We start from the raw sequence: 13,069 nt of genomic DNA, 5'->3' as shown, positions 1-13,069 counted from the left end.
GGGATGAGTTAATGAGCTTGTGCTGGAGATACGGCTTGGCATGACAGAAGTTGTCAGCTTTCTTTAAGCGCCGAGAGCTCATATGTAACCTTGCTCTTTTTCCTTTGTTTCCCAAGTACATAGAATACTGAAGTCCTGACTTCAAAACCAAGCCCCCAAGTTGGATCATGATGCATTTTTCTATATTCAAAAATCCCAGACTTTTTAAAATCCCTTTACAATTATTAACTGTGTACTAAAAATAGTGAGTCCAGGCATTTTACTCATGTGATGCGATGAAGCATCAACTGATGGTGAAAAAGTAAACCCAACGACTACATTTCCCATTATACCGGCGCTACCGGTTCACATAAAGTAAGCATCACTATGTTATTATTATTTTTATTTTTATTTTTATGTTTTATGTTTTTTTCTGTGTGGAGTTTGCATGTTCTCCCCGTGTCTCGTAGGGTAGTTAATACCCTCACAAAAACATGTAGTAATCCTGGTCGCTATACCGCCTCCCCCATGACAGCCGGGGCGCCTGATGGAGGGGAAGGGAACTGGTTGGAATAACGTGTTCCTTCCACGCGCTACGTCCAACCAGGGAAACTCCCCCCTGTCAGGTGACAAGAAGGTCAGTTGGCTCTCATGCATTGAAGGAAGCATGAGCTCAGCCCTGGCCTCCCTAGGCTGAAGGGGACTGGTGTAGCGCTGGTGTAGGGCTGGTGTAGCGCCCAGGATCACTTAGGAAATTGGCACCGGGTGAAAAAAAAGTGTTAAAAAAATCGCGGGAGAAAAATTAAAGAGAAGAAAAGGAAAAAAAATGGTATTTTTTCTTTCTGAAGGAAAGTAGTGTTGTCAGTTCTCCGTTGTTTCATCAAACAAACTAAAAAACACACACTGATAACACATACAGTATCATGCAATCTAAGGAATCTCGGGAATGTTTTTGACAGAGCATGACGTGCTTCAATGCGGACAGTGATTTCTTCCCCGGCAGTGTAGTTTTCAAATGCTACTTCCGGATACCGCTGCACAATAAACATCTCTAAACACAGGCCTAATCAAATATAAATAAATATCATAAAAGATACAGAGGCACCTCCCCGGCATAACGTCCGGAGGCATTTTTCTTATTAAGTGATTTAATAAATGTGAATGGGATCTTTGAATGGGAAAATATCTAAATGATCCATCCGTTTATGACGTCAGACTTAGATACTCTATTACAGGCCACTAGAAGATATCCTTCTGATTATACAGTATCAAGGCTAATTAATCCAGGGATCTACTGTAGTTCCAATGTTAGATCCAATGCAGTGGAAAGGGAGATGGCAGCAATATGGTTCATATGGAAATCCGGGCATACTCCAGTCCCATGTTAGTCAGATATATTGATTTATATTTTTTTTGCCTTTTTTTCTGAATTATATTTTTCCTTTACATATAGTAAACAATTTCCATTCATTTTGGATGGGAGATTACAGCTGCCATGCTTTGTTCCTGCAGTTTTATTTTCCTTATTATATTGACGTACATTCTCAGTTCACAGTAAAGTCCTAAAAATGTAATTGACAGTGGGGATTTTACTGTGCTGCATTCCTACGTACATTACTTTAAATTCCAGTGAACTTATAAGGCCAAGCAGAGAGATTAGCGTGGGGTAGATACCCACACATGTTTTTTGATCCTTGATGGAGCGTGTAATAGGCCTGGAAATAAAAGCAGTATTGCTGGACTAATTGTGTAATTGCCTTGTTATCAGTGCAGACGCGGGGCCGCCGGCCGCACTGCTTCACCCTCATTCTCAGCAGCTCTCCTGAGCCTTTCTGCCTCTCTGACAATTGTACGTGACTGGAATCGTGAAAGAAATCTAAAGAGTTGGCGAGCTCACTCGATATTTTTTGATCCTCCTGCATTAACAGGGGAGGGGAACAAGGTAGAGTAGGAACATGTAGGGAAACATTTGTGTTATCAGTGCTATCAAGAGCACTGTAGTCTCTCTTGGGGAAGGTGCTAGAACCAGGCCGAACTGTTAGTCCAGTGAAAACAAACAGCCTGATTGAGTTAAGTTGGAAGAAAGTCTATCAGATTTGGCTCATTTCACTAACATTTGATTCCAATAATATCATTAACCATGTACATGTACTGATACTTAAAATATCCTTTGTTTTGTCAAATTGTGATTTGACACCGTAAAACACAATAATCAACCACTGTTATTGACAACTGAATCAACACTGGTTAACTATTGTGATTTGAAAACTAATTGGGATAAATAAAGTTAATTAAATTGAGTGAAGTTAACTTGCTGTTTAACACTAATAAAGTGACATTAAAATAGTGGTAACCTATGATGGTTTTGTGTCTAAGTTGAGACTGAGATTGTTGATCTGTTGATGTGTTCTCGCCACAGAAGATCCAGACGTAGACTCGGTTGTTTTCCGTTGTAAAGTCTTTATGAACAGAATGAGGAAAGGGTTGGTTGCCGGCCACAGTCATCTACGCAGACAAGGTAAGACAGAAGAATTGAACAAAGCTCCTTGAACTCCATTGACAATAATGTCTCCCTAACTAACAGGTGGTATGTCAATAAGTGAGATGATTGAGTGAGTGAAATTACTATGTGCGCCCTCCCGCTCATAAAACGCAGTGGGGCCGTAAATGAAAGTCCTTTCTGAGTTTGCAGCTTTCGGCAGCCTGCAGTAATTCTACACATTCGCAGTTTGATCATCTCATAGCTTGCGGGGCTGTAAGATAATTATGTGTATACTAATTTGCGTGATGTTTGGTAATAATTTGTGGCGATGTACTTGAGACTACGAAAGCGCATGAAAAGACAATTGAGTGATGGGATGCTGGGTTAATGTCAGTATTTACATGAATTAAACTGCAGATTGAGGAAGAGCAATAGAGAGAAGACTGAAGAGGTGTGTGTGCCTGTGTGTGTGTGTGTCATAAGATAATGCATATATTGTGTATTTTACTTTTATCCAAATTCAAATTAATTGTATCCTTTTATGTTTAATTAAAGCTGCACTATGTATCTTTCCTGTTCAGATTTGAACCCGGGTCTCCAGTGCAATTGCTCAAATTAAAAAATGTGTACCACTGAGCTAATAGAGCCTGCTTGCTTGCTCTGGGGAGAAATTTAATTTTGATCTTTAGGTCAAACTTAGTGTCAAAAAAGAAACGGGATTGTGTCAAAGGTCGTGTCCAACCTACTTTGTAGACATCTAAATGTCTCAATAATAGAGCAGGGGGACCAAATACATGTATTCACTAATTAAACAATTACATGATAGAGCTTTAAGTATAAATTGGTTACTATGAACTGATAGTTCTGATACTGTATGATTTAAAACTACACTCTACTTACTTATATTGTCACCCACTGTGCAAAAAAGACTGGAATTGAAGCAAATGAGTAATGCTAGCAATGCTAAAAAGTCAATGTGTAGTTTTTAGTGTTTTTGTTCCCCCCCAGCCATTCATTCATTCATAAAGCATATGTTCTCATTATAAGTAGGCCAGCTTAAATAGACCAGTTTCCTTTTAGATGTGTAGGCCGACCTACAGTATACAGTATGAAATACTGTCTCATACCGTATGTGGAAAAACGTTGAGAATAATTTGATTGTGGTCCTAGTGTCAGGTCTTAAAAGAAGCGTAACTCAATCAAGCCCTATGGCCATATTTGGTTAATACTGACGAATCTGATGGAACGTGCTAAAATGCAGATAAGTAGGTGGCGCAGATATTTAATATGAAGTGTGTATAGCTCTCTTTCCCTTCAAACACCCACACAGAGGTTGCCTGGAGCGCTACTCTGGCACAGAATGTAATATGGTAATTCACTTAGCCAGAATGGAAATCTGTGTGGCACTCTGTCAAGCATCCAGCATATACTCTACTTCTTTTTTGCACACTTCTCTTGTCTTTATGTAAATGCCTGTGAATGCATGCACTTGTGTATGCATGTTTCTGAAGGTTTTTAATACTTGTGTGTGCGTGGATTGTATGTTTGTGTCATAATCATACAATCTAACATAATTAGTCCAATGTGCCATAAGAGTTAATATGAATTTTCAGTCACCATCTCATGTTGCATGATTCTGAGATAACGAGTGGACAAGGAGAGGGTGGGTTTTAAATGACCTTTTTCCTTCCTGATCCTGTTTGTGATTGCTCATAATTTTCTGTGCGAAAAGCCAAAAACTTTTTTTTGTTGAGTCCCTAAATGTTTAATGGACCCTCCCTGATTATATTGATATCATGGGGGTGTTGGAACAAAATTCCTACTGCATTGTTGAAACGGGCGTGTCATGGATGTAGGACAGGCCTCAGCCACAGGGGGACTTACAAAGCCTCTATCAAATTTCATCAGTGTAGTCTACTGTAAATGTGTCATTTTAGGAAATACAGCTCCTACATGCTACATGCTATATACAGTAAATATACATTTTGGTTATTTTACCAGTGACCAACCGGCTTACAAAGAGTGAAGGAACATCCACTTAAACAAGAACGTGGACCAAGAGCACGCTCTTTTGCTCACACTACAATCAGTTTTATTCTCGTCATAAAGTGTGTAAACGAACATCAACTACCACATACAAAACATAAGAAAACACAAGTTTTAAATACTGGAAATGTCACCATCTTGTTCTAATCAACTCCTACACATGGCTTTATTCGTCTCCTGATAGGCTCTCCAGATCAGATCAGTAATTACTATTCACCAACAGTGGAGCCCACGCTTCAGCTCAAATCACCGATTTTCGAGAGGAAAATCGCTTGGCGATAAGGAACAGTGGATAGATGAATAAAGAAGAGGAGCTGTTTTTTGGAGTGGGTAGGGGTTGGGGGGGTGTGGATGGAGGATGATGGGAGTATTATTATGAGCTCCCTTTGAGGAGGAGAGGATTAACAGGGATCTGTCTGAAGGTGAAAAGGTCGATATTCCTCCTGGAGGGGACCTAGAGCCTTTTAAATTCAAGATAAAATGAAAAATGCCTTTTTAAACCCTTTTTAGATCACATACCCAGTCATATTGTGCACCCCACTTAATAATGTATGCCAAAAAACTAAATCAATTTCTTTGTATTCTGATATCGAAATCGTGTTTTCTTCCTGTGAAACGACATACAGTATTTGTGTTCACCTCATTCCCAGTTTGATCTGGAAAAGAACTACTGCTGTGCTGAAAGTATAACCGGAAGTACAGGAAGTACAGGGCTAGTATGTTGTCCAGCCTACTGGAACTTCCTGTAGCTCTGTACTTCCTGAACTTCCGATTAGACACACTCTGCAATAGTTCTTGTCCATCCTAAACGTGTTCTTACATAGGTTTGAACATCTACGCCTCATTCAAGGTTCAACTATAATTCTGCATGTTTGTTATGACATCCCCACTTTACATTCATATCACATTCCTCCCAACATTATGTCCCGCCTGCCTATCCTGTTTAACTCAAATACATGCCTTGTAAATTCGGATGGATTTTGATTGCAAGCAAAGTGTACGTGCATTGTGAACCCGCCTAGACACATCTATCTGTATGATGTGCTGGGATTTAGACAAGATTTTGATGGTCAAAAGCTTTCTGCAATTGCTTTCTGCAATTGCTTTCTACTACCTTTAGATAGCAATGTGCCACCATTGTGCCTGACAGGCACAAGTACATTTTCTTCTTACACAACATAGGTTCTGGGCATAAAAATGGCAACTGCGTCGATCGTAAACTAGCAATGACACTTGCGTTGCACTGTGCGCTGTTTTGCGCTGGCCCATAGTTAAAATAATATAGTACACAGACTTCATGCGGTATATACAGACAGTGTGAAATATACATTAGTAATACAAATAATCACAATTGAATCATTGTGAAGCCATAGATTTACACCTCTACAATACAACCTATACTGTACATAATTTATATTAACATTTAAACTCTGCCATCAATATTAGTGTTTTTTTTTTGTGCAAAGAATACTGACCAAGTTAGTCTAATGTCTAGTATGGTGTGTTCAAAGTAGTGTGTGCAAATGTGTTTGCATGTTGATGTGGTCCCCTACTGCCGATAAGTTACCGTAGATACAGAAAGAAAGATTTAACTTCCATGGACTGCAATCGAAACACTGTCTATAGGGGACAGGCTGCCTGCTAAATTGTGGTCGATTTCGTCTCTGGGAAATTTGCTGTAGGAAGCCTTTGTAGTGTGTGTGTGTGTGTGTGTGTGTGGGATTCTTTCCAGACCCTCACTCCCCCACTAGTGTGTGAGTGCAATGCCTCATCTGTGTGTAAGCTGTGTATGCGTTTGTGTGTCTCTTCACAGATTGCTTTGACTTTTACCAAGTTAACTTCTTTAGAGGGAACACCAGCTGTCCTTCCCGTCTGCTTTTGGGCTGTCATATAGCCCACTGCAACGGAGCTGTCCCAATTATCTGTTAGTCAGCTCACCCACCTTGATTCCACAGGACATGCACTCACGATACTGGAGGTCTCCTGTGGGAGGAAACAGCACAGGGCCAGCCGTGACTTAATACAGTCTGTTCTTTCTAGCCTGTGCTCTGTCTATCCCTTCTGCTCAAACTCATTTATCTCCCAAGATATACTGTGGGTCTACAAGAAATAAGATTTCAAATCTGTCTTAACTTCCCAGCGGGTATCTGTGGTGGTTTTTCAATTTCACTTTCTAAAGTGGAGACAAGGATAGCTAGTTATACAGTTTTGATTTGTGGAAGTTTGTCACTAATTGTGACTGCCTGGTAATAACTGAACTGTAAGTTCTATATTGCCCTGGCTTCACATATAATCAGTCTGATGATACTGTGGTTTTATGATCGCATACTAATGCTAATTAATAGCATACATTACACTCGCCACTATGCCTACTTTCTCCCTGAAGAGGGATGTATTGTTCACCCAGTTCTCTGTTTTGGTTTTGTGCTTTTGTCACTGTTTGAGCTCTGTGGTACCAGTCCGTTGTTCCAGTGAAGAATGGGTCGTTCAGAAACTTGGCACAGCAAACTGAAAGTCCCCATTGTCTTGCTGGGCAACCAAAAGCAATGTGAAGTAATTCACATCGACAATAGAACGCAACTTCAAAAACAATGCAGATGTTTTCCCCAAGTGGCACGCCGCCCTTGGATATCTACATAAAATGATGAATTATACCACGCTGGGAAACAGCCAGGGTAACGGCAACAAAGAGAAAACGTTTGTGAAAAAAATGCAGCTTCTGGTTCAATTGTTAGCGTGGTGCGTAAAGGCAGCCTTCCCCCAAAGCGCTATAGATGAATTGTGTGTCAGAGGAAACACCCGCAGGGTTGCCAGGGCTAGCCAAAGTTCTCACCCACATACCTACAGCTGGGTCTTCAGTGGCACCCACAGACAGCCATAGGTCTCATGCCCTCCCGTTGTATAATTACCGTCTCTAGGAACATGGAGAGAAATCACAGAGTCGGTGCCATGGGTTTAAAGCATTGTTGAATATATGCTTATGAGGAATGATCGGACTTTCATAAAGAGCAACATTTTAAAACGTATTGGCAAGAGAACAAACACCATACTGCAGGTTGAGAGAGTAGGTGTGGCGGTTGCATATACACTATGGTATGATGGAAGTTCCTTTCATTTGATCTTCCCTCAACAGGGAAATGGCTTTGGAGGAAAAACTCATTACCCACCTTCCCATGTCATCCCTGATAGAAGCGACTAGATAGAAGCTAGAGGATACTCATTAAAGTGTTGGCACATGCTAATGAGATGTGATTTTATTTTTTTACTACCAGACATTCACCAGTGGAATCCTAATCAGTAACTCCCTGCTTTTCTACTTTTCCCCCCGTTCTATTTCTATTTTCTATATCCCTCCCTCATCACCCTTCTCCCTTCTTTTCGCCTCCTCTCTCTACTTGCCACCATCTATGTCTCTCCCCAAGGTAACAGCATATTGCACTCGGCAGCAGACAGCGCGACGAGTGCCATACAGAAGGCCAGGCAGGCTGTGAACGAGCGAGGGGAGCGGTTAGGTCGGGCCGAGGAGAAGACAGCGGACATGATGAACAGTGCTGAGCAGTTTTCTGTCACTGCGCACAAGGCGAGTTTATACATTACGCATGACCATATATATATTTTCATGTACTCTATATAAGGCATACATATTTAAAATGGCATACATATTTTCATTCAGCACGATGAATCACTGGTCTAACTTTGATACACACATAATCTGACATGGAGTCTGGAAACCTCGAGTCGGGATTTCAGAAGCGGTGAAAGCTACAATCCGGAACTTATTTAACCAATGTGTATAGTTGATTTAGGGATACAATATAACTAGCACCGCTTCAGTGGTTGGAGGTGGTCTCCCTACACTTCCATTGAGAAATGTCAGGTGTTGGGTAGTACACCTACTGGTTGGCAATGTCAATAAAGTTATTTGAAGCCGATGCCGACGGACAATGGCTATGCCGACATATTTATTGTAGTTTGGACAACTTTGTAATTACCTCTCTCAATCAGGAAAGGGAGACAACAGACAAAACCTACAGATTGTTGCTTTAACTTAGCAATTACAGATCAAACGGTTTGTTTAAAACTGGGGTATCTAAAGGAGTTAGGAGCCTCCCAGCAGTGGTATGGTCCACTCTGGGTAGATGATGATTCTTTTCTGTTCTCTCCTTCCAAGCACTTTTCACAGTTTCTCCATCCATCCCTATCTTTCACATGCAAGGAGGATTAACATGCTGCTTAACGAGACCATTAGCATGATTTAGATTTTGAGTGGAAAAGAGAATCAGCTGCTCTTGGATTTGGGCATATAGCTGATAGTGATCTTCCTTTCTATCATCATAATAACATTCAATCTCTCACATACTGTACAGTACATACCCCTATCCTTGCTTAGCTGAAATCCATTTGAAGAGCCTGACTTACGGTATACCCCTCGCTGTTAGATGAAAATACAAACTGTGCTGAATGTTTAAAAATACATCAGCAGAGTGATAAACATGCCGTGTCTTTTTCTTGAAATGACGGAAAACCCCCAGAGAATAGTGAGTCATTTTCAGGCGTGTCTTCAACTCCTGCTGGTCTAATCTACGAATGATGCGCTGCCTCATTAACTAGTTGATTTGCACTTGTTTTGTTTTGTTAAGATTTTCATACTATAGCATTTCTGAAGTCGTTGTGTGAAAATCAGGCAACCTTACACATGGATAAGTAGCTCATTAATTCTCCTGATAGACATCTTGCAGTTTACCTGTGACTTTTCTGTCTAGCAGCGACATGGAGGAAGGCTTGACATGCAGCATAGATGGTGGAAGGGAGTACCACAGTGATCTGCATGTATTATAGAGGGACTTTAGAAAACACTAGATCTAAATGAATCCTAGCAAAAGGGCAAATCATATGGAGCATCAATAATGTTGTTGGGTCACCTTGCCTCCCTCTGCCACACCATCCCTGCAGTCCACCCCACCTGCTGTGCTTCACTGTTGTTTACTAGTCATAGATGGACCTTTCGGTTGTCGGTGCTGCTCTGCTGCCCCCACCTGTCAAAGCCGGATATTTCATCTCCTTTCTTCATACCACAGCAGCAACAGCCTATAATCATGCTTTAGTGTGTACAACTTATATTTTATATATCCACAAAGGAAAAAGAAGGCTGAATGTACATGCCAGGTGGAGAACTCGGGCATACTGTGTGTGTGTGTGTGTGTGTGTGTGTGTGTGTGTGTGTGTGTGTGTGTGTGTGTGTGTGTGTGTGTGTGTGTGTGTGTGTGTGTGTTTTAAACATCTGTACATGGACATGTGCACAGATGTCTGACTTTCACATTCTCTGTCCACTGCCTGTGAATTAGATTGGGGACACTGGCCATCTCTCTAATGAGCCACCCGCTCATTTAAGCCCATTACAACCCACATTAATGGAATAGATGAAGTCATAGAATGCCTAGTCATTGCCTGAATAAAAAGCAACAGGACCCATGGCTGCCCTCCAGTGCTTGAGGAATAAGCACATCATAATAGCCATTTCTCCTCTCTGGCAGTAGAATGAGTCCAATCTATAGTCTGCATTCTCCAACTCTATTAGCCAACTACCACTGTGTTTTATAGCTTGCCCAAGGTGGTTCTCAATCGAGTCTACTTTGTTGGTTCTGGTTGGCTAACATTGTGCTGATGAGGTTATTTAAAGTATTGCCGCTGCTATATTGGGAGGTTTTCTCACTGTATTGTACAACCTCACTCACCTCGTGACTTCCCCCTTATCTCTCCCTTTCTCTCTCTTTTCTTCTTCCCTCTCTGCAGCTCGCCATGAAGCACAAGAATTAGACCAGGTGCCAATTGCCATTCGCCATACAGGAGATGGATTGCAGATTTTATTATTTTTAAACCTTTTTAATATGATTGCTATTTGTTAAGATTGTTAAAGTTTTAATCTTTTGGCATTATTGTTTCCTGGTGCATCACATTCCTAATGATTATGTGATGTGGCGAGCAGAGTGGAAGAAGAGAAACTCTGTAGGACCATCAGCAAAATGTTTCATTTCATGGCTAACTTCACTATTCTGTTAGCTGTAAAGAAACACCTTCATAGGCAGGCCACAGTGAAGAAAATCCACATTTACTCCATCCCACTTTTTCATGCTCCCATGCACAACTACTGTAGGCCCACACACATACCATCAATAATAACGGCTAATAATGAGTTACTCAAGGGTCAAGTGATGCCTGTGGAGGCGCATTTGTGAGTGGCAGACCCAACCACTGGTATAATAGGTAACTGAAGGCTGAAACAGTACTGTCTCCAGCAAGATGACACACACACACACACACACACACACACACACACACACACACACACACACACACACACACACACACACACACACACACACACACACACACACACACACACACACACACACACTTTTGACCAATGCTTTAATCTAGAGAAATTTCTCCACTCTTTTGGGAGATGACAGAGAACACATACATTGTACCACCCAAAGTGAATGAAATATTTACAAAATGAGAGTAAAGGTTTAACAGCTTCTTGTGTCCATGGACTGTTTGGCATTGTGCCGTTCATCTTGTTCTAGTGTCTTGTTCATTTCAAGTGCAATCGATACAGTATTAGCCAAACTTGTCGAAGACATGATGTTTTATAATCTGCTCATTGGACTGACCAGAAAGAAGAAGACATGTTTAGAGTGACACACTGTGGTAGAATAGTGAAGTGCATCGCTCCTTTGCAGGACTTGTGGACGACCATACAAAGGAATCCTAAACCATTCTATTTGGGAAAACTATTTTAAAAATGTACTTGAAGAGTCATAAGATAAGCTTTTTAGGTATACAAAGGTGGGCGGGGATGGACAGTTCAATGGCATTGTAAATCAGCTTCAGCATTGTAAAAAGCATACTTTAAGCATACTGTAATTCTTCTAGTAGTATTATCAATGTCAGTAGAGCTGATTTGTCCCATACACTTTTAAAACTACTCATGGCTGTATTTCAATTCCAATCTTTCCATAGTAATATCTAGTATTTTTTGTATAACTTGGATTGGTCATAATGGTATTCCAATGTCCCCTCCAACCTCCCCAATAGCAGCAGCAATGTGTAGTCGTCTTTCCTTGTTGTCGTGGTCGCACACCTGACACTGTAGCTGTGGCTTCCTCACTGGCAATATTACCACCCTCACAAAGGAGATGTATTGGATTGTTACTTTTATATGTTGGATTTTATATTTCATGCTGTTATGATGAACTGTTAACTTCACCTCGCAGAGCACTGTTGAGTTCATAATGAAACGCTCCAGTTGCCTAACTTCTAGTTCGCTTTTAGTCCTCTCGTAACACTTTGGATGTTCATTGTTTTAATAAAAAATGATATTGAAACTAAAATTTGTATTTGTATTATGCCAAATAATGTCCTGTTTATAACTAACTTTAACACCACCTTTCAAACTCCAATGGAAGCAAGAGGAAGGGGTAGTTGTCATTTGATTTTGTTAGGTATGCTGTTACAGTAATGTCTGTGTTTGTGTATTTTCACTAATGCTGAGTCGTTCAACTCGACACCAGCTGTGTCATGGCGGGCCCCAATAGCTGTCTACATGTCGGTTACACTCACTCACTTTATGCTTAAAAAATACTCATTATACAGTGGACTATACTCTCCCATACACTGTACACACTTAATCTGTCAAAATATCTCATCCACTGTCTTAATGCAATTGTTCTTTATTAGTGCCTTTTAAATTGCATCTCACCTCCGCTGCCGTATTGAAGGTTAACTATGTCTTGCTTTATATCGCAACCCAGAGTAACACTGCCTCAATTCATCAAACACCAAAAGACGTCAGGTTGCAGAGTTATTGAAGTTCTTTTGATTGTGTGGAGTTTATACTTGGACTTATATTTCAGAAAGGAATGATGAAAGAAGCCACAGCTAGCATGAATAGATGAGGTACATTCTTAGAAGTCAAGTTTTGTACAGTTCACACACCAGTCATATCTGTTATCTAAGGTGAATATTATTCCAGGTTGCACATTTAAACATTTCTGAATGTTAACCACATGCTCACTTTCATTGTCCGTCTTGTCTTGACAATTTTAATTTATTTTGGTTATTTTGGTTCCATGTATTAAGTGTTTATTCACATAATTTATTGTAGATATACAAACATTTTGACAGGCAACGTTTCAATTTGTATTTGAGTTTTGTCAACCTATCATACAGGACTGTTTATCTCTTAAAAATAAAGAAAATAAAAACAAAACTCAATGTGTTTTCTTTTCACTATCTGATACAAAAGGATACTGATTTGCATACTGCAGACCTGCATATACTATACATCAGCAGAGCAGTCAAGACATTCACAAGATGCAATTCTATTCTACCTACACTAAGTAAGTATTAAGTCTTGTTGAATTATTACCATTACAGTGTTGGTGGCAAGCATTAAGTTAAATTTAGTGCTATCGAGTATAATGCAACGGGTTGGATTACAAAGCATATTCTACAAGACACTGAGGAGTATCTGAAATTCCTAATGGTGATACTTCAACC

General features: G+C 40.3%; 1 protein-coding gene across 2 annotated transcripts in view; it reads left to right on the top strand.

The window, feature by feature from the left end:
• Positions 1-11,901, top strand: part of stxbp6 (syntaxin binding protein 6 (amisyn)) — an 80,150-nt gene extending 68,249 nt beyond the window's left edge. For both annotated transcript variants that reach the window (XM_080413269.1, XM_080413270.1), the window contains exons 5-6: positions 7,930-8,087; positions 10,301-11,901. In XM_080413269.1, coding sequence (XP_080269395.1) covers positions 7,930-8,087; positions 10,301-10,324 — 182 coding nt within the window. In that variant the 3' untranslated portion in view covers positions 10,325-11,901. The remainder of the gene's footprint in view (positions 1-7,929; positions 8,088-10,300) is intronic.
• Positions 11,902-13,069: the final 1,168 nt, after the last annotated feature.

This window comes from Gymnoscopelus braueri (assembly GCF_963280865.1).
Source record: "Gymnoscopelus braueri genome assembly, chromosome: 19".
NCBI classification, from domain to species: domain Eukaryota; kingdom Metazoa; phylum Chordata; class Actinopteri; order Myctophiformes; family Myctophidae; genus Gymnoscopelus; species Gymnoscopelus braueri.
This window is presented reverse-complemented; position numbering and strand designations above follow the sequence as displayed.